General features: G+C 63.5%; 4 protein-coding genes across 4 annotated transcripts in view; 1 reads left to right on the top strand and 3 right to left on the bottom strand.

Annotated features, from left to right (window-relative positions):
- The window catches only part of RNF213 (ring finger protein 213), a 45,843-nt gene extending 44,287 nt beyond the window's left edge, over positions 1-1,556 (bottom strand). The window contains exon 1 of the mRNA XM_021534191.2: positions 1,433-1,556. The gene's annotated coding sequence lies outside the window, so the exon portion shown is untranslated. The remainder of the gene's footprint in view (positions 1-1,432) is intronic.
- Positions 1,557-3,040: 1,484 nt separating this feature from the next.
- On the bottom strand, positions 3,041-10,859 carry SLC26A11 (solute carrier family 26 member 11). Its single transcript, XM_021534100.2, is given in 17 exon segments — positions 3,041-3,603; positions 4,312-4,384; positions 4,609-4,742; positions 4,960-5,059; positions 5,906-6,033; positions 6,586-6,726; positions 7,105-7,160; positions 7,498-7,558; positions 7,698-7,748; positions 8,093-8,165; positions 8,254-8,429; positions 9,016-9,158; positions 9,319-9,398; positions 9,895-9,980; positions 10,134-10,326; positions 10,556-10,810; positions 10,812-10,859. Coding segments are annotated over 17 exon segments (1,881 nt in total). The 3' UTR covers positions 3,041-3,520.
- Positions 10,860-10,926: 67 nt separating this feature from the next.
- Positions 10,927-13,973, top strand: SGSH (N-sulfoglucosamine sulfohydrolase). The gene is made up of 8 exons (XM_021534112.2): positions 10,927-11,032; positions 11,268-11,428; positions 11,556-11,661; positions 11,847-11,997; positions 12,239-12,395; positions 12,565-12,646; positions 12,723-12,926; positions 13,171-13,973. Exons 1-8 carry the CDS (start codon positions 10,945-10,947, stop codon positions 13,728-13,730), a joined length of 1,509 nt encoding a protein of 502 aa, XP_021389787.2. The 5' UTR covers positions 10,927-10,944; the 3' UTR covers positions 13,731-13,973.
- Positions 13,974-14,205: 232 nt separating this feature from the next.
- On the bottom strand, positions 14,206-20,142 carry GAA (alpha glucosidase). Its single transcript, XM_021534190.2, has 19 exons — positions 19,765-20,142; positions 19,552-19,697; positions 19,070-19,235; positions 18,596-18,692; positions 18,394-18,513; positions 18,154-18,272; positions 17,904-18,035; positions 17,686-17,796; positions 17,416-17,529; positions 17,229-17,313; positions 17,023-17,140; positions 16,710-16,843; positions 16,431-16,582; positions 16,075-16,223; positions 15,857-15,998; positions 15,549-15,647; positions 15,218-15,382; positions 14,890-15,042; positions 14,206-14,651 (listed from the first exon to the last, which is right to left on the bottom strand). The coding sequence occupies exons 1-19, from the start codon at positions 20,140-20,142 to the stop codon at positions 14,592-14,594; spliced, it is 2,640 nt and encodes an 879-aa protein (XP_021389865.2). The 3' UTR covers positions 14,206-14,591.
- Between the last annotated feature and the right edge of the window lie 211 nt (positions 20,143-20,353).

Here is a 20,353-nt window from a genome sequence, read left to right on the forward strand (position 1 = left end):
CAACTCAAGGGTGAGTTCTAAATCTAACAACAAGCTGCAAATCAGAAATTCTGTGTCAAGAAGGACTCAACCAGTCTTTTAACATAAAAACCAGCATTACTTCATTGCCAAAACAGAAACCAGTTCAACACTGGAGACATGAGTGTGGAGACTGTGTGTAGGATGTGTCACCAACTAAATCGCTTCTCTGTCTCCTGACAGTCACTGCAAAATGAAGAAAGCTGTCTCTGGTCAGGAATGCCAGTGGAGGTTGAGATGAGAGACTGGGAGGGGAATCTGGGATGAGAGCAGAGTGGAACGACCTGGGCAGAGCAGAGCCCAGAGCCACACAGGCAGCCTGTGGTCAGTGCGCAGCCCCAGGGCAGCCCGGCCCGGCCGAGTCCCGGGGCCCAGGGCCGGTGCCCAGCGCGGCCCCACAGCGCTGCAGGGGCCGGGCAGGCCTTGCCTGGCACCCAAGGGGAGCAGACAGGGCCGGGGCAGGCACAAACATCGGCACAGCGTGAGGCAACACAGCCGCGTCACCTCCTCCTCTGCCCATTTATTGTCACGAAGAGATCTGCGACACTGGAGAGCCGGGCCGGGAGCGTGAGGGGAACCACAGCGCTCAAAGGCAAACACAAACAGCCAGCGCTCCTCCGCGCTGAGGGCCCGTGCTCCCACCCAAGGCCTGGCTCCCCTTTCCCGAGCCCTGCCTGGGGCTGCTCCGCCGGGCAGGGCCGTGGCCGGAGGGCGGGGCAGGGCCGCGGCCAGGAACGGGGTCGGTTCTAGCGGCGGGACCGGGCCGGGAGCGGGGCCGGGGGTCGGGGCCAGTTCTAGCGGTGGGACCGGGGGGCGGGGCCGGTTCTAGCGGCGGGACCGGGCCGGGAGCAGGGCCGGGACCGGGGCCATGCCCGCGGGTCGCTGCCCATGAGGGGCCTGCCCCGTGGGCGGGGCCTGTATGCAAATGACGCCGTCTCGCTCGCAGCGGACTGGCGGCACTCCGCCCCCTCGGGAGATATGCAAACGAGCAGGGTGGATGGGCCAATGGCGTGGCGAGTGAGCGGCCGTATGCAAATGAGACAGTTATGTGATGAGGGGCGGGGCTAGCGCGGCTCCCGGGGGGCGCCGGGACGGCCCGGGGGTGGGGGGGCACCGGGAGAACCGGGGAGGGAGACGGGCCAGAACCGGGGGCACCGCGGGGTAGCGGCGTCCCGGGTGAACGGGGAGGAGATGGGAGTCCCCGGGGACACACCGGAGGGCTCCGGGCAGATTGAGGATCAGAGTGCACCGGGGAAATGGGGGCGCACGAAGGCGCCCCGGAGGCACCGGGAGGGTGCAGCGGGACCCGGAGCCCGCAGTGCCGCCTGCCCCGGAGCCGCGACTGCCCCTGCCCCGCAGCCCCCCAGGCCCGGCACCCCGTGCCGCCTCTCGCCGCCCCGGCAGCGCGACTTACCGAGTGACCGGGCACCAGCAACTGCAGCGCCCGCTCATCCCCCGGCTCCGCCGAGTCCCGCCTGGACAAGTTTCGTTTCTCCGTCGAGCCGCCAACTTTCGTTTTTGCAGTCACGGTCCCCGCCCAGCCCGGACCGCCCCGGCCAATCCCGGCCCCGGCCGCCGCCCCCGGGCGGCTCTCGATGGGTCCCGCCCCGCCGGGCATCTCTGGGGGTCCGTCCCGGTACCCCCGAGCATCCCCCCACCCATCAGCCCAGCGCCCGTGTCCCCGGCCGGCGCAGGGACGCCGGACAGGGCCCGGCAGCAGCAGGGCAGGGCAGATGTGCTGGAGGAGAAAACTTTGTGCTGGTCCCGACAAACAAAAGCGGATTCCGCAGTCAAAAGTAGGGGCACGGCTGGTGCCCCATCCCGGATCTGACCAGGACCAAGCCGAAGACGGGCTCCCAGCAGCCCTGCCCTCCACTAGTGCTCACACAGGTTTGAGCCCGCACACATTCCTAAACAGCCAGCCCGCTTTACCCCCATGTCCCCGTTTTCCCCCTCCCGGCATCCCCATGGTGCAGCAAGAACTCACAGCTCAGTGCGCTCCAGGGCAGGACCCAGAGCCCCGGCAGGTGTGTGGCTCCCGGGCACCTGTGCTGCCCTTCCAGCACCTCCGGCCGGCGGCGGGAGCTGTGCGGAACGTGCCCTCGGGCTCGGCTCATCTGCACTACCCCAGCCTGCTTTCAGTTTCTTTTCCCTGGCAGGCTCAGCAGCACCCAGAAGGTAACTTCCCCTTCCCACACAAAAGGAAAAAGCTTTCCCTCAGGAAGGCAGAGATAACACTGACTCATTAGCAGTTTCTGGTTTATTACAGCCTCGCTGTCAGCCGAGGGCAGTTCAGGGAAACGGAATTCCTGACCCTGCCCAGCCCACCAGGTGCTGTCCCCATCACACAGCCTGGTGTCACCGTGCCTGTCCCCTTGGCAGGGCCCAGGCCAGGGGCTGCACCCCAGGGTGACAGCCCAGCCCTGACCCGTGTGTCTGCGGCAGTGTTTGGCACAACACCCCACAGACAAGGTAAGGATAAAAAAGGTAAATGTTATGTATAGTAAATATAATTCGCGCCATTCCTTGTATGAAATATGTAATATTGGATGCTTGTTAAATCATGCCCGTTGTATTAGTTCCTCCCCCCCCTCCACCCCACCCCTTTTTTGCAGGCGAGACTGAGTGTATACTGGAAACTGATTTACAAGTAAACGGATGTGGCTCGGCCGGGAGATGGGTCATTGTCTGTGCTGATCCTCTGTGCTGATCGTCCAAGATGGATATGGAAATACTCAGACAGATCCATGTGAATGAAGCCTTCCCGTAAACGCTCAACATTGAATTTTTTCTCCTCATCACCAAAAAGAAATCCTTATTAACATATGGACTCCGAATAGAAGAAAGGACTGATTGCTAAAACCTTGGCCTCAGGCAGAATTTTCCCTATAAAAACCGCCTGTGCCAGGATGGAGGTGTGTGGGCATAGGAGAAAACCTCTGCTGAGGCTGACTCCTTGTTGCACACCCAGGGTCGACCCCGGGCTCGGCTCTGTCCTTTCTGTGTGGCTGGCTAGATAGAATTTGACCGCTAATAAAATTATTTTTATTTTTTAATCTGGCTAAAACAAACTCTCGTTTATAACAGTAAAGATAAAAATCAGTAAGGAGCACAATCCCAGATGTTTTCCCTTTCCCAGCAGCTGGAGGCTAAGCCCTTGTGTTCGCTTGGAAGGCAGCAGAGCAGCCCTGAAGCAGCTTTGAGAGCTCAGCCTACATCACCACTGGAGCAGCACAGAACATGGAAAAGGTCCAGAATTAAAACAGTTGTTTAAAAAATTACAGCAGCTCCCTGGAGGAAGGATGGCTTTGCACTGGTCACTGCGACAGGGAACAGTTCTGTCCCACAGCCCATGTGGGGCTGGGCTGGTGCTGCTTTGTCCATCTCGGTGTGGGACATGGGGACAGTGCATCCCCATGCCCAGAGGTCTGCCTGGGGCAGGTGGCTCCCACGGAGGCTGTTGGTGTCACTGGGGTGGCACAGGACACAGCCCAAACTGGTCTCACTGGATGAGCCCGGTGCTCTCAGTGGTGCCAATGAGAGGCTCTGCCCTGCTGCCCCCCAGCTCTGCTCCTCCGCAATGCTCTGGGACAGGAGAGGGGGAAGCAGAGTCAAGGCAAGGCTCATATCCTGGTTCTGGCTGGAATAGAGGGAATTTTATCCCCAGGAGCGGGTTCAGAGCTGTTTTTGGGCTCAGGAGGAGGCTGCTGTTGGTAACAGTCTGATGGCTCAGCCAAGGACTTCTCAGGCTCCCAGGCTGCCTGGGCAGCGAGGAGCTGGGAGGGGGCAGAGACAGGAGAGCTGCCCCAGAGCCCAGAAGGATGTTGCAGAGCACAGGGCATGGTGCTGAAGGAAACACTGCAGGGATATGGCTGAGGGGTGAAGGCCACTGCTCAGGGGCTGGCTGGGCATTGCTCAGAGGGTGGTGAGCAAGCACACTGTGCATCACCTGCTTTGGATATTCCTTTATGGTTATTGTAATTTTCTTTTTCTTTTCTGTCCTATTAAACTGCCTTCATCTCAGCTCAAGAGTTTTACCTTTTCTCTGATTCTGCCCCACCCCTCTGCACGGGAAGGGAAGTTGTGCTGAGCTGCTGCTGGGTTGAATCACCAGAGCTGACCACAAATCCCCTAGGCTGGGGAGACCCAATTCTTGGGAGATGCTCCAGCTCACCCTCCCAGGAGTCCCTGCAGCCCCCACACTGCTGCCCTGCAGCTGGACAGGTCAGATCCCCATGGGAGTCCTCCAGAGCCACACTCATCCTGTCCTGGGAGAGCAGCCCAGAGCCTCACCTGCCTCCTCCCAGCTGGGGAAATGCTGGAATCCTTCTAAGTCTGCAGACAGGAGGACTTGGAGAACGGGGTCCTGAGGGCAGAGAAACCTGGGCTGGGGGAGTGCTGGCCATTCCCCATCCCCCCGGGGCAGAGTCCCCAGCCATCCCAGCAGGAACACACTGCCCTTCCCAGTGCCCCAGCCTCCAGCTCTGTGAGATGGAGGTGCCTGGGATAGTGATGGACCACCAGAGAGGCCAGCACAGAGCCCGGGGAGGGCAGCTGCGCTGAGCCCATCAGCCACACCCTCCCACACACCTGCAGGCCACTGAAGGCCAGCGAGAGGCCGTGCCTGCGCAGCTCCCGCAGCAGCTCTGCCAGCCCCAGCACCGCCGTGTAATCAATGCTGCTGACGTGGCAGCAGTCCAGCACCACAGAGCGTGCTGGAGATGCTGCTGGAAGAGCATAAGGTCATGTCCCAACATGTCCAGAAATGAGCAGCCTAGGGGTCCCAGCCCTCAGAGCCAGGGCAGGGCGGGCAGGGGTGGGACAGCTGCGCTGTCACCGCTCGCACACGCAGTCCCTGGGCCTGGGCGGCACCTGCCACCCACACCAGAGTGATGCAGGCGGTGACAGCCGTGTCCCCAGGACACGCAGGGAGCACTGTACCTGCCAGAGCACGACTGCACACCGAGTCCCTCAGGTGCTCCACGGCTGGGAAGTGCAGGCTGCTCCCTGGCTGCACCAGCAGCACGGCCCCCTCTGACACCTGTGGGGGCAGACAGCCACAGGGAGCTCAGGGCTGTGACCTTCCCCAGGCAGGGACAACTGCCCGTGTCACCCACTGCCCTCCTGGATGGACTGGGAGAAAGCAGGAGCCCCCATTCCTCAGGGAAACCCTCCTGCACACAGCCCAGCGTCAGCAGGGCAGGGACGGCAATGCCTCCCTCTCCTGATGTCCAGTCTGAGGCTGTTCCCTTCCTCCTGCTCTTTGAAAGGGTCCCTGTGCCGTGCCTGTGGCAGACTGGGGACAGCAAGAACAGGTCAGGAGCATCCTGCACCCCAGTGCCCTCAGGAGTCCCCTCCCAGCTCCCTGGCCCTGCCACATCCAAGGGAGTAAGAAGCTGACTTGTAAGGAATTCTCAAAATCTGACAGTAAGCTCACACAGTTTTGTACATGTGTGTGCAAACTCTGAGATGAGCTGTGCTGGCTTAGGAAGGCCATGGAATAAAGATGACATTGTTGGGAGAGAGATTGAACTAGAAACAAGTTTCAACAAGTTTCAAATGATGGCCTTGCAAAAACACCAGACATTTTAGAGAATCAGAACTGTGAAAGATGCATTGTGGCATTACATGGGGTAAAAATACAGGTGATTGGAGTTAGAAGTAATAGCAGCATTGTGTGGCAAAAGCTAATGGGCTGAAAAACATTTCTAAGGTATTGTAACCAGGAAATAGTTTGGCTTCTAATGGAATGGCATTGAGTTATACATCTCTTATGTCTCACCCTTCATCAAGACTGATAACGGAATAAAATCTTTTAAAACGCCTCTCCATTGCCCCATCTCTGAAAAGCTGGGAAAACCAACACAAGGGCAGAGGTGGAGCTCACCTTTATCGGGGGCCTGGCAATGGAGTAGAGCAGGAGAACCCCAGAAACCAGCACCCCGGCCACAATTCCATACTGGACCTCCCAGAAGCAGAGCAGGAATGTCACACAGAGGGGCACAAGGTCCAGCCCTGCAAGAGAGAGAAGCCAGGCTCGGCTGTGGCTGGTCCTGGTGCCACAGGGTGCAGGTGGCTGGGGCAGCTTCGGTGGAGCTCTGGGTGGGAGCCCTTGGAAGGGGCTGTGAACTGTGAACTGTCCCCATTGCATGACAAAGGACCCGGGAACCGTGGGCAGCCACACGATGGGACACTTAAGAGACAGTGATGGGACACTCAGAGACCAGCCCCAGACTTTTGTATGCCTGTGAGGCGATAAAAGCTCACAGGCTCCTTTGTTCTGGATCCCTCCTCAGAAACACCCAACTCAAGCTTTTATTCTGTTATTTAGTCATGGCACCATGATTAAATTATTTTAAGGATCTGGACACATGAGACTCTCCTATGGGAAACCTGGGGTAGAGCCAGAGAGTAAAGCTGGTCTGTGTGAGTGGGGCAGGGGGGAGCCGCCAAGGGGCCTCAGTCCCAGCTCAGGGGGGCGAGTGTGACTGCCGGCGTGGCTCCTGGATGCTGGACTGGGAAGTGTCCTAAACAGGGGGATTGCTCACTGCCCACGGATGCCCTCACTCTTAACCCGCCAGAGCGTCCGGAAGATGCCAGCGTCAAACATGGGCACCACGGCCGAGATGATGACGGCGGCCAGAGCCGCTTTGGGGATGTAGCAGAAGAGAGAGGTGAGGTACGCCAGGGACAGCAGGACCAGGGCACCTGCGGGAGGGGGGACCCTGAGCACCCCAGCACCCAGGGATCCCCAACACCCAGAGGTCTCCACACCCAGGGATCCACCCAGAGATCCCCAACACCCAGGGGTCCCTGGCACCCAGGGGTCCCCACACCCACGGATCCCCAACACCCAGAGGTCTCCACACCCACGGATCCCCAACACCCAGAGGTCTCCACACCCAGGGATCCCCAACACCCAGGGATCCCAAACACACAGGGATCCCCAGCACCCAGGGGTCCCCGGCACCCAGGGGTCCTCAACACCCAGGGGTCCTCAACACCCAAGGATCCCCAACACCCAGGGGTCCCTGGCATGGGCAGCAGCCCGGGGGCAGGGCAGGGCAGGGCAGGGCAGGGCAGGACCTGTGAGGAGCCCTCCTGCGGGGGTGCAGACCCCTGACTGAGCATTCACCGCCGTCCTGAAACGCAAACCCACACGTGCCAGGCTGTGCAGGGCCGGGGGCTGGGGCTGCTCCTGCCCACTGCCCAGACCCCACCCAGGAGAGCCGCCCGCCCTGTCAGCCAGGAACACCAGCAAGCCCCCGGCCTCCAGGACCGCACAGCAGGAAGGGAAGTGGCCCTCAGCAAAGGGAAGAGGGACACATGCATAGCCCACCAAGGTGGGCTGCTGGGGACCAGGGCACGAGCTCAGGGATGGGACCTACTGGGGACAGCACAGTCTTCCACTCAGGATCTTGCAGAGCTCCCTCACCACGCAGCCCCAGTGAGAGCCCTGCTCCCCCTCCTGCTACCCACCGGCCAAAGCTGCCCGTGATGGGGTACGAGGAGACGAAGGAGCCCAGGACATTGGCAACACCTGAGGAGACAAAGGAGAGGGGCCGGGGAGGCACTGCTGTGCCTGTGTCCCCAGGACTGCCCAGATGGGGATCCCAGGCAGCCCAGGGGCTGTGGGACACCCAGCCCCACCCATGCCATCCTGAGCAAGCATCTCTTACCCAGAGCCAGCAGCTCCTGGTCGGGGTCAATCCTGTAACCATTCTGTGAGGCTGAAAGGAGATGGTGGCATTGGCCTGAGGCTCACACAGGCACCTGCCATGCACACGGAGTGAAACCAGCAGCAACTGGGACAGCGTGGGCCCTGTCCTGGCACCCCTTTGACACAGGAGCACCCCGAGACAACATTCACCTCCTGGGCAAATTTCATCTGTGCACCCCACAGGACCCCTCCTGCCAGCCCATGCTGTGAACTGGAGCCCAGTCCCTCCCAATGGCCCAAAAGGAACAGCACCTTCCCCAGCACCCCAAGCCCTTACAGAGACCCCTCCCCAGCACCCCGAGCCCCCGCAGAGACCCCCTGGGAGCACAGGGCAGGACCCTGGCCCAGCCCTACCAAAAGCCTTGGCGATGGCGATGGTCTCCAGCAGCCCCATGAGCGGCACCACGGCCAGCCCGACCCCCATGTCCTGGGAGGAAGGATCCAGTCAGGGGGGGCTGGGACCCAGCACATGCAGGAGGGAGCAGAGCAGCCCCTGGGGAGCTGCCAGCACCCACCTGCACCATGCTCTGGAAGGGGACGGTGCCGTTGGGCGCTGCCAGGGAGAAGCGTGGTGGCCGGAAGGCTGGCAGGCCCTGGGGGATGCTGCCGGTGAGCCTGAAGGGCTGGGAGCCCATCACCTGGAAGGAGTAAGCCACCAGGCCAGCAAACAGGACAACGAGAGCGTTGCGTGCTGCCAAAGTGGAGAGAGCAACCCTGAAAGCTGCCCAGAGCCCAGGGCAGCGGGAGCAGGGCAGGAGATGCACATCTGAGCTGCTGGGGACCTCCCAGCCTAGGAGGGGGCACAGTGGCAGGAGCCTTGAGACATTGTCTTCCCTGACCCACCTCTAGGTCTTGCCTCCTGCCAGCCTGGGTTTCCCAGTTTCAGGCCCTGCCTTCCCTGACCGAAAGAGATGAGCCCCTGGGAGGGGATGGGGCAGGGTGTCGCCCTGTTCTTTTAAGGGTTTTAAAGTTCTTCTAAAAGTTTCAATGTCTTCTGATATTTACATATTTTTACTGAGTTTTCTCACACTGTTCATATAAACAATGATTGTTTTTCATTCTTCTCTGTGGGTGAAGAGAATTGATGGACTGTTAGTTTGACCAGTATGGTTGGAGAGGTGGCAGTTTCACCCTCCGATCCACTGTCACTTTTGCTACTGTATAGAGTAAAGTCAGAAAATCAAGTTTGCCTTTTTCAGTTCTTTTTCTTTCCTTTTACATCTGGCCTGGTTCTTTATTTTGTGTCACAGTGTGACAGTAGGGGACAGCTAACACACCTGTGGCAGAGATCCAGACAATCAGGTAGCTGATCCTGACAGCCAGTGGTTCTGTGGGGGCAGCTTGGGGCAGGTGGCTCTTCATGGCCCGGAGCCCTGCCAGCGTGGCCAGGCAGCTCAGCCCCAGCACAGCGTCCCCAGCCCTGCAAGAGGCACATCAGTGCCACCCCAAACACGCTGTGAGAGCTCCCACACAGCCCGGGGCAGGGGGGTTGTGTCCCAGCCGAGAAATCAGTCCAAGCTGTGACCACAGATTGGAGTGAAGCGGCTGCAGGGCAGGGAGCAGGGCAGGCTGGTGCTGACCTGGTCTCCCCGATCCTCCGCAGTGTCTCATAGAGCTGCAGGAAGAACTGCCTCGGGATGCCCTGCAGCCCCAGGATGTTCTGTGCAGGCAGACAAAGTGTGCTGGCAGCCCGGCCCCGTGACCGCAGCCCTTGGCCAACGCCGGCCTGGAGCTGCTGCCAGAGGCTCTGATTTGGGTTAACCGCAAAGGAAGTGTGGCAGCCCAGCAGAGCCTCAGGTCCCTGGGATGCCAGCGAGGGGCTGCTGGGGCTGCAAACCACCCCCGGCTTCCAATTTGCAAACCCAAATTTGTCAGAGAATCGCTCAGTGCCTCCTGCAAGTGACCAAATCCCATGTCCTGGTCTTACTGGTGTCCTGGATGCCACCAGCTGGTCACCAGGAGAGGATGTGTTCAGCCTGGTCTGCTCCGAGCAGAGCGCTCAGAGATCAGCAGAACCACTGGCGGGGGGTCCCAGGACCCCTTTGGGGCTTCCTCCCCCAGCACCAAGCACATCACCCAGCCCAGTGCTAAATATCCCAGTTGCACAGCACTAGGAGAGAGCTGGAGAGGCAGCCAGGACAGGGGGCAGGTCCTACCTTGATCTGGTTGAAGCTAATGGTGATGGAAGCAGCTGATGTAAACCCCTTAATGACAGGGCAGGAAATGAAATCCAGAAGGAATCCTGCATGGGATGGCAGGCAGTGAGCATGCTCCTGACCCCAGTGTGCCAGCAGGACAATCCCAGTGTCCCAGAGAGCAGCGAGGAGGAAGGAAAAACTACAGGCTGTACAGCAACATCCTAAGCATACATCTGTGCATGGCAGGAGCATCTCACCGAGGCGCAGGAGCCCCATGGCCAGCTGAATGCAGCCAGAGAGGAAGGCGAGCAGGACGGCATAGACGGGCTGGTGGAAGGCGTATGAGGAGACCAGCAGGGACATGATGGCCGTGGGACCCAGCGTCACGTCCTTGGCCGTGCCCAGGAAGCAGTAGACAAAGCAGCCCATGAAGGAGGAATAGAGGCCGTACTGCAGGGGGACAGAAGGGGCACTGGCACAGCCCTGGGAGCCGGGAGAGGCTGGGCTGATCTCGGGTCACTCCAGGCCCTTTGGCACACGCATGGCATCCTGCCCGGGAAATGGGCCCTGCCCGGCACAGCGCCGGGCGGCTCCGGGAGCGGGGTCCCGGATCACCCCGGCCGGAGGCAGCCCGGGGAGCGGCAGGTCCGCGGCTCCCGGCCCCGGGCCCGGCACCCACCTGCGGCGGCAGCCCGGCCAGCTCGGCGTAGGCCAGCGCCTGGGGCACGGCGGTCAGTCCCACGGCCAGCCCGGCCAGCAGGTCCAGCGGCAGCCACGCCCGGGAGTACCGCGGCAGCCAGCGCAGCACCGGCAGCGCCGGGCGCGGACACCGGGACCCCGACATGGCCGGGACCCCGCGGGCCGGGGCCGGTACCGGAGCGGAGCGGGACCCCGCGGGCCGGGGCTGCGCGGAGCCGCCGGTGCCAGCCCGGCACCGACCGCGGCTCCGCCCGCGCCGGATCTGAGCGGCCGGGGCGCCTCATGTGACCGGGGTGAGGAGGAGCCGGGGCGGCCGGAGGAGCCGCCGAGCCCCGCTGCCGGTGCGGAGCCGGTGGCGGTGCCGGTGCCATGCGGCCCTGGGCGCTGGTGCTGCTGCTGGGCGCGCTCTGCCCCGGCGGAGCCGCGGCCCCGGCCCGCAATGTGCTGCTGCTCCTGGGTGAGTGCGGCCTGGCCCAGCCCCGGAGCCGGCCCGGACCCCCCTGCCCGGGGCTCGGCGCCGGGGGCATCCCGCGGCTGCGAGAGAGGGACGGTGCCGGGCTCCTCTGCATCCCCTCCGCAGCACCGCCCGGGGCACCCGCAGCCCGCGTGCTCCCGGTATCATCAGTGCCCCCGGCCTTGTCCCCGTGCCCGGTCCGGGACAGCCCCGGGCTGACCCCCCACCCGTCCCGCAGCCGATGACGGCGGCTTTGAGAGCGGCGCCTACAACAACTCGGCCATCCGCACGCCGAACCTGGACGCGCTGGCCCGGCGCGCTTTGGTCTTCCAGAACGCCTTCACCTCCGTGAGCAGCTGCTCCCCGAGCCGGGCCAGCATCCTGACCGGTTTACCTCAGGTAGGAGCACTTGCCTGTGCCGGGCCAGGGCTGCCAGCCCACGGCAGGTGTCACGAGCACGGCTGGACGTGTTTTGGAGCTGGGCTGGCAGCCCCGGTCCGACCGTGCCGTGTCCCCTCACCTGCAGCACCAGAACGGGATGTACGGGCTGCACCAGGACGTGCATCACTTCAACTCCTTCGACGGCGTGCGGAGCCTGCCCCAGCTGCTCAGCCATGCAGGCGTCCGGACAGGTAGGAGCTGGGACAGGCAGGAGCTGGGACCGGCAGGGAACACCAAACAGACACTGGCAGAGCTAAACTGCCCATGGGCCAGGGAGCCCTGCCTGGACCTGTGGCTGTCCCCACAGAAAGGAGACAGCAGCAGCCACATCCCCCCTGCACTGCTTCTGGCACAGCAGCTGTCTGCATTCTCACAGGGATAATTGGGAAGAAGCATGTGGGGCCAGGGGCTGTGTACCCCTTCGACTTTGCCTACACAGAGGAGAACAGTTCAGTCCTGCAGGTTGGGAGAAACATCACCCGGATCAAGGTGCTCGTCCGGCAGTTCCTGCAGAGCCAGGACGAGAGGTGAGACTTCCTCCTTGTCCTGGGAATGGCTGTCGGGAGGAGGGAAGCTGGCTTCACTGAAGATGTGTCCCCATGGCCCAGCTGGTCACAAACAGGAAGGAGCCCCTTGTCCCTGGGTTCCCCTATATCCAGATTAGGTGGGGGGAGTCCTGCTGACCCCAGCTCGCCACGGCACAGCTCAGCAAGGTCTCCAGGTAGTCCTTTGCTTCACCACGTCCACCTCCTCCCTTTCCATCCCTAGGCCTTTCTTCCTCTATGTTGCCTTCCACGACCCCCACCGCTGCGGGCACTCCCAGCCCCAGTATGGAGTCTTTTGTGAGAAGTTTGGCAATGGAGAGAGCGGGATGGGCTGGATCCCTGATTGGAAGCCACAGATTTACCACCCGGAGCAAGTGCAGGTGAGAACCTGTGGGAATGTGTGGGGTTCTGTGGGGCTGCACATGATGGCAGCCTCTGAAGGAGCCAGGGCTGCCCCCAGCTTGTCACTGCCCCCAGTGTCACAGCAAGAGCTGGCGAAGGCACAGGGGCCTGTGTCAGCCACATGCCCCTTTCCCTGTCTCCGTTTAGGTCCCTGCCTTTGTCCCAGACACGCTGGCTGCCCGGGAGGACCTCGCTGCCCAGTACACAACCATCGGGCGCATGGACCAAGGTGGGAGCCATGGCTGGGCTGGGGCTGAGCTCTGCAGCCCGTCCCTCCCCCCTGAGCTCTGCCCTTCCTCTCACAGGGATCGGGCTGGTGCTGGAGGAGCTGCGCCGTGCCGGCTTCCTCAACAGCACCCTGGTGATCTACACCTCCGACAATGGCATCCCCTTCCCCGGCGGCAGGACCAACCTCTACCGCTCGGGCACCGCCCAGCCACTGCTCCTCTCCTCCCCCGAGCACCCCCAGCGCTGGGGGCAAGTCAGCCCGGCCTTCGCCAGCCTCCTGGGTAAGAGCTGAGGGAGGGAGGCAGCACAGCTGTGCGTGGGGCTGTGGGCTGCTCCCCACCCTCCCTACACCAAAACTCAGGGTCCTGTCCCTGGGGGCAGCCCTGAGCCTTCAGCATTGGCAGGGCCAGTGCAGGGAAGGGAAGGTGCAGGGACACCATCCCTGGGGACCTTTCTGCCCCTCTCTGGAGCTGAGTTTCCTCCCACAGTGCCCGTCCCTGCTCTCACTCTTTTCCTCCTCTCCAGACCTGACACCAACCATTCTGGACTGGTTCTCCATCCCTTACCCTGCTTACAGCATCTTTGGCACCAGGCGGGTGCAGCTCACAGGAAAGTCTCTCCTGCCAGCCCTGGAGTCGGAGCAGCCCTGGACCACCGCCTTCAGCAGCCAGAGCCACCACGAGGTGACCATGTACTACCCCATGCGAGCCATCCAGCACCAGCAGTTCCGCCTCATCCACAACCTCAACTACAAGATGCCCTTCCCCATCGACCAGGACTTCTATGTCTCGCCCACCTTCCAGGACCTGCTGAACCGCACCAGGGCGGGGCAGCCGACGCACTGGAACAAGAGCCTGCACCAGTACTACTACCGGGCCCGCTGGGAGCTCTTTGACTGCAGCCGTGACCCCGCTGAGAGCCAGAACCTGGCCCCCGACCCCCGCTACGCCAGCGTCCTGCAGCTGCTGCGTGCGCAGCTCCTCAAGTGGCAGTGGGACACGGGGGACCCCTGGGTGTGCGCCCCCGACGGTGTCCTGGAGGAGAAACTGAGCCCCCAGTGCCGGCCGCTGCACAACGAGCTGTGAGTGCCACCTGTGCCCGGGACAGCGCTGCGCTCCTGTGGGGCACGAGGGCTCGGAGCAGGAGTGTGATGGGCTGGTCCCAAACCCCGGGTGGCACCACAAGGCTCTGCCCTCTCTGCTGCCGGCACCGCCTGGGCCCAGAGCACTGAGGGATTCCTGGTGCCTTGGCTCTCAGCCAGAGGAGCTAAAAGGCCAAGCTGCCCCTCAATAAAGCCTCTGGAGGATAAGGCTCCATTTTCACCTGGAGCTGAGCACACATCTGTAGCAGCCCCGAGCTTGGAGGCAGCAGGACAGGCCAAGGGCCTCTGTGGCACAGTCAGGGCTGCAGGAACAGCTGGGGACCCCCAATGTTCTGGGAAGCAGGGCAAAGCCTTCAAGGGACACACGGAGTCCCACTGGAGACCTCCAGGCAGGGACAGAGCTGGGGTGTCCCAGCCCAGAGGCAGGGAGAGAGGACAAGGACACTGCCTGGGGCTGCTCCCAGCAAACAGCAGCTTTATTCACAGTACTGCTCCCTCAGCCCCTGAACATCCCCCTCCCCAAAACCACAGCCAGGAAACTCCCTGTAGTTCTCTGCCCCAGTTATCAGTCTCCAAGAGTAACTGGTTTGCTGTCTCACAAGGCACTTAGGTCTTTTTCCCTGATTTGATGATGGTGAGGTTTTCCCTGTCCCTGGGGACTGTGCAAGGCTCCCCTCTGTCTGCCAGTCAGTGCACAGCCCTCCATTGATGCCCAGCAGCAGAGGGAGAACAAGGTCCAGGAAGTGTGGGAGGAGCAGGGGCAGCTCAGGGTACAGGGGATGGGATGGATTTGGCCTCGGATTCCAGGGGAGCAGCACGGCCTCTCCCTGTGACTGATGCTGGGTCAGGACCAGGAGATCACAAACTGCTCCCACATGGGCAGTGACACAGGGACTCTCAGCACCTGAGGGGACAAGGAAGGTGAGAGCCAGCCAGGAGGGAGCCCAGGAATGTCAGAGCCCAGGGCGATCCTGGCCCTTGCAGAGCCCCAGCCTGGCACAGTCCTGGTCCCACAGATCCCCCGGAAGGGCACCCATGGCCTGTGCTGTGCCATCACTGGGGCGGACCCCGCCAGCCCCTTGGCCACACTCCAGGTCCCTTCCTGGCCAACACCCCTCCCCAGGGTGGGAACAAGCACTCACCTGGGTGTCACTGCGGTAGGAGAAGTCACTCACGATGGCACCGTTGGCCAGGACTTGCCGGGGAGGGCTGGTGACCCCCAGCACAGTCACGGCCTCCAGCAGGACCCCGTCGAGGTGGGCGCTGCCCCTCAGCAGCTGGCTGAGCACGGCGTCCTACGGGGATGGCACCGTGTGCCCCTGCCTCTCAGCCACCCCACGTGCATTCAGGGCTCCTCCAGGTGCCCTGCCCCACCTGCTGCCCCTCTGCTGGCCACTAGCAGACACACGTGTGCCAGGGCCACCAGGAGCCCCTGCCCAGACACCCCCGCCAGCAGCTCCCCGTGCTCACGTTGGAGGCCAGGAAGAGGATCTCTGTGTAGTCCCCCCTCTCAGAGGTCTCCCAGCTCTCCCCATCGTCCCAGAACAGGTCTCCTCTGGCGAAGCCGTCCAGGGTCAGCGCCACCACCAAGGCCATGCCCTTCCCACGGGACTGGGCAGTGCTGAACGCAGGCTCCTGGGGCACGGGGCAGGCACAGCTCGGGGCACTGCCACAGCCGTGTCCCTCAGCCCTGCAGCCACAGCTTCTCTGGCATTGTCCTGGCAGCGGTGTGGGCACTGCCGCCCTCCCAGGCTGCTCAGACAGGCCACCCTGGTGTCCCCACAGAGCAGAGGGGGCTCACCTGCAGGGGCAGGATGTGCCCTGCACGGACATGGACGTTGATGGTATCCAGGGGTGCTGGCAGGAGGATCCACTGCCCTTTGCTGTGGATGGTGGAGTCCTGCACGGGGACAAAGAGGGAAGACCAGGCACGGGATGCCACATAGTTGGGGGGGGGGTCGAGCCCAGTGCCAGAGCCCTCAGATGGCCACCGGCAAAGGCAGGTGAGGCACAAGACCCACACAGCCCCAGGGAAAACGTACACACATGCAGAAATGTGCAAGAGGTGCCACAGCAAAGCCTCCTCTGCAACACAGCAGGAGCACTCACCCCTGCGAGGCTGTACCACGTCCCTGCTGGGAAGTAGCCGCTGACTTTGGTCTGTCCTGCCTCCAGCACGGGGGTGATGAGCAGCCCCCCGCCCCACAGGAGCTGGCGGTCCACAGCCCAGGTGTTGGGGTCTGTGGGGAACCTGGGGAAGGAGGGGAGGGCAGCGCCAGGAGACCCTGCAGCCGCCTCCCGCTGAGCCCGGCGGGGCTGGCACTCACTCGAGGAACAGGGGCCGTGCCACGGTCTGGCCGGCGCTGTGAGCCCGGTGGAACAGGGTGTAGAGGAAGGGCAGGAGGGAGTAGCGGAGGCGCAGGGCGTTCCTCATGGCAGCCTGGGCGGGCGGGCTGAAGGCGAAGGGCTCCTGCGGCTGCGGGGAGGGGAAAGGCCCCAGGGGATGCTCAGCCCGGCGGGGAGGAACAGGAACGGAGGGTGCATGTCAGGCAGGCAGGATGGATTCTCCCAGCACTGGGGCACACAGGCCTGCAGCTGAAGCAGCCACCTGCCCACGCTGGCAGGGCAGCCCCGGCTTGGCCCGGAGCCCCCTGCCCAGCAGGTGAGGGCTTGCAGGGCTCACCCGGGTGCCGTGGTCGTTGTGGTTCCGCATGAAGGGGTAGAAGGCGCCCAGCTGGGTCCAGCGCACGCACAGCTCCTCGTTCGTGTTGCCCAGGAAGCCGCAGATGTCGGCACCCACCAGTGGCACCCCGAAGAGGTTGAAGAGCAGCACCTCTGCAGGGGGCACAGAGGGCATCAGGACTCTGCAGCACCCGGGGATGGAGCTTGTGAAGAAGCCCCTGGCTGTGGGGGCAAGGGGGAAGCAGGGGTGTGGGCGCAGGCCCAGTGCCCCACAGCCTACCTGGTATGGAGTAGTAGAGCTGCTCCCAGTCGCTGCCAACATCCCCTGTCCAGTGCCCGGCATAGCGCCCGTGCCCAGCGAAGGTGGAGCGTGAGATGATGAAGGGACGCTTGCCCCGGACCCTCAGCAGAGCACTGGGAGTGGGAGGGCTCTGCTCAGCACCCCCTGGCCAGGCAAGGGATCCAGGGCTCCCAAAGAGCCCTGTGCTCCACACCAAACCCTCACCCACCACCCAATGCCTGCCCACAGTGGGTCTCTCCCAGCTCTGCACCTCCAGCATGTGCAGGAGCTGTGGCAGGAGCCCCAGGCTCACTTGTGGGAGGCGATGGCCTCAGTCAGCCCATACAGACTGTGCAGGTTGTAATGAGATGACAGGTACTGCTGGCTGGAGGCACAGATGGTCCCGGCTTGCAGGCGTCCCCCAAACACACCTGCAGGGGAGAGGTGGAGCTCAGAGCATCCCCCGGGCTCCTGCCAGCCTCCCAGAGCCCTGGGCAGGGCTGGAACCCACTCCCGTACCTGGCACGTAGGGGGGATGCTCCAGGTTATTGTTGGGGCAGCCATCCTGGGAGCCCTCCACAAAGTTGGATGGCTCATTCATGTCCTGGGGAGGGAAGGAAGGATGGGATGGCCTCGCTGCTGCACTGGGGCCCAGCACAGGTGCAGGGCAGGAGCCAGGGCCAGCAGCTACAACAGGGCCACTCACAAGCCACATGCCATCAAAGGGCACTTGGTCGTGGAAGTCCTTCACCATGTCGTGCCACCACTCGTGAGTCTTTGGGTTGGTGAAGTCCGGGAATGCCGTGGGGCCTGGCCAGACCTGCAGGAGGGAGAGCGTTGGGTAGAGCCCCCAGCCCCACACACCACCCCACCTCCCACCACGGCCCCCCAAAGGTTTCTCTCCCACTCTCGGGGTCCTGCTGCCCCAGCCCGTCGAGCCCTGTCCGTGGGCACTGGGGCTGCTCCCCACACGCACCTTCCCGATCAGGGGCTGCCCCGTGGCGTTTCGGATGAACACCCCTCGCTTCAGGCCCTCATCGTAGGGCTTGTAGGTGCCAGGGGGCCCCGAGCTGCTGATCCCAGCATCCTGGAAGGGCACAAAGCCAGGGCTTTACAACAGGGAATGGCCAGCCCTGCCTTCATCACCACCCTGGGGCAGCTGAAGCCCAGTGCCAGCCTGCCCGTGCAACTCACCACAATCATGATGTACCTCAGCCCGCGGCTGTGGAAGTCCCGCACCATCTCTGGGTAGTCCTTGAAGCTTTTCTTGTTGAAGGTGAAAACCCTCTTGGCATCTGCATAATCTAGGTCATTCCACTGCACATCCTGTGGATGGAGGCACCGCAGCTTGGGAGGAGCAGGGACCCCACGTGCTGCCGTGGGACCCCCACCCCGTGGGGCTCCCACCAGCCCCCCACAGCCTCCGGGAGCAGCCCGGACCTACCAGGGGGAAGCGGGCTGCTGTCATGTTGGCCACCACCTGCCGGGTGATGTCGGTGGAGGAGTAGCCCCAGCGGCACAGGTGGAAGCCCAGGCCCCAGTACGGGGGCATGAAGGGGAACCCTGGAGGGTGGATGGTGGGTGCTGGCAGGGATGGCCCGGCCTTGTGCCAGCCCAGAGCCCTGCTGTGCCATGCGGCTCATGGCATCCCAACAGAGCCATCCCGGCCGTGGCTCAGCCATACCAACCACATCCAGGTACTGCCGCACCACGCTTTTGGGGTCGGGGCCCAGGAAGATGTAGAAGTCCAGGATTCCCCCTGTCGTGCGCCAGGTCAGGGCCGGGCTGGGCTGCAGGAGCACGTCTGGGGAAGCACAAGTGCCAGGGGAGGAAGATGAGGATGGGGATGGGGACAGGGCCACACTCAGCACCCCCACGGGACTCACCCATCGCATTGCTGTTCAGCAGAAAGACACCGTGGGCTGAACCATCGTCCTCCATCACCAGGTAGAAGGGGTGAGAGCCATAGAGGTTGACGTGGGGCTGGAGTAGAGCACAGTGTGGTGCCAATGAGGCTCTGCTGGAGACCCCCACACCCACCCAACTGCCCCCACCTCTGGTCAGGAGGACTGGCTTCAGGTGCACACCCAGTGCTGCGCTCCCAAATTATGCCAACTCGGTCGAGCCTTGCCCTGAGCCAGGGCCCTGCAAACAGCTCCCAGGCAGCACAGAGCTCCAGGGGGACAAACCTGGGCCTGGGGATAAGGGTCCCATGGGCTTGTCCAGTGTTATGGCCAAGGCCCAGAGCTGAACCAGCACAGACACATCTCCCCAGCCCCAGACAAGATGTGAGAGGCCACAGGGCCACCCCCAGGAGCTCGGCTGAATCTGTGTCCCTTTCCCTCAGCGCTGCTCTGTACCGCGGGTGCCATGTCCCGATTCCAGAGTGTGACCCTGGTCCACGCTGTGTCAAGGAACAGAGGCGTCAGGTGCTCCCCCAGTCCCGAAATGAAATGGGAGGGCAGGGAGGTGGAGATCTGCAGGAACTGGTCTGTGAAGAAGAGGGGTGCGACCGTGGTGTTCAGCCTGCGGAGAGAAAGGGAGACTGCGGCCAACAGCTGGGAGGGAGGCACTGACCTGGGGCAAACGGTGTTGGGCAGGGACACGGCTGCTCATCACCGCGGGAAATAAAAACAAGTTTTGACTGTGCTCCGGGATTCCTGGTTCCCTGCCCAGCCACGGAACTGCAGAGGGAGTCAAAGTAAAGCCCGCACAGCCACCCCACTGCTGTCAGCAGTGTCCCAGATGAACAGCAGCGTCCCCGCACCCATCCCGGCACGCTGGGGCTGTGCAGGTTTCCCACCCGCGTCCCTCGGGAAGCGAGGGGCCGAGGGGCACTCACAGGACTCTCCCGCCGCGCTGCCGGCACACGACGAGGCCGAAGGGGTCCTGGCTGACCTGCAGCCCGTAGAGCGTGGACGGGGCTCGGCCGCGCACCCGCGGCGTGCCCAGCGGCACCTCATAGCGCTGCCGGGCCGCGTCCCGGAGCTGCGGGCGGAGAGCGGTCAGCGGGGAACCGGGGCACCGCGGGGCAGCCGCGCGGGCCGGGCCGCACCGTGAAGCGCAGGCGGGCCGCGGTCTCCAGCGCCAGGTCCAGCCGCAGCTCGTCCACCGCGCCCGGCAGGAAGGCGGCGGCCACGCGGCGCAGCCGGGCCGAGAAGCCGCTCTCGGTGGCCGTCAGGTTCTCGGCGCGGTAGCTGCGGTAGCCGCGGGGGAAGAAGCACCAGGGCGGGCCGGGCGCGGCGCGGGGCCCGGGCCCGGCGCTGTAGCAGCAGCCCCGCGCCTCGCAGCCCGCCCGCGACAGGAGCCGCTCGGGGCCGCAGTCGAAGCGGCCGCCCGGGGACACATCGCAGGCGGCAGCGCCGGGGCCCCGCGCCGCGGCCGGGACCAGCAGCGCCAGCAGCGCGGCCGCCAGCCCCGGGCCCGGCCCCATGGCTGGGCAGCGGCTCCGGGAGCGGGGACGCACCGGCACCGGCACCGGCACCCACACCGGCACCGCTGCTGCCGGGGCTTGGCCGGCAGCCGGGGCTGCGCCGCCCCCACCCCTGCAATCGGGGCTACACCGGGGCGGGGCGGCGAGGCGGGGCCCAGCAGCTGCTTGGGGCCGAGAAAGTGAAACGTAAACAGGAGCATACCGAAAGAAT

Source organism: Lonchura striata, chromosome 19 (assembly GCF_046129695.1).
Source record: "Lonchura striata isolate bLonStr1 chromosome 19, bLonStr1.mat, whole genome shotgun sequence".
NCBI classification, from domain to species: Eukaryota; Metazoa; Chordata; class Aves; order Passeriformes; family Estrildidae; genus Lonchura; species Lonchura striata.

What these genes read in the sequence shown, in the direction of transcription:
- GAA (XM_021534190.2), bottom strand. Translation starts at nt 20,142, where the DNA reads ATGGGGCCGGGCCCGGGGCTGGCGGCCGCGCTGCTGGCGCTGCTGGTC. An exon ending in CGGCCCGCCTGCGCTTCACG is followed by an intron (nt 19,698 to 19,764) that starts GTGCGGCCCGGC and finishes CTCCGCCCGCAG; the next exon opens with CTCCGGGACGCGGCCCGGCA. An exon ending in GGCAGCCCCTGATCGGGAAG is followed by an intron (nt 17,530 to 17,685) that starts GTGCGTGTGGGG and finishes TCCCTCCTGCAG; the next exon opens with GTCTGGCCAGGCCCCACGGC.
- SGSH (XM_021534112.2), top strand. Translation starts at nt 10,945, where the DNA reads ATGCGGCCCTGGGCGCTGGTGCTGCTGCTGGGCGCGCTCTGCCCCGGC. An exon ending in TCCTGACCGGTTTACCTCAG is followed by an intron (nt 11,429 to 11,555) that starts GTAGGAGCACTT and finishes CCTCACCTGCAG; the next exon opens with CACCAGAACGGGATGTACGG. An exon ending in ACCACCCGGAGCAAGTGCAG is followed by an intron (nt 12,396 to 12,564) that starts GTGAGAACCTGT and finishes GTCTCCGTTTAG; the next exon opens with GTCCCTGCCTTTGTCCCAGA.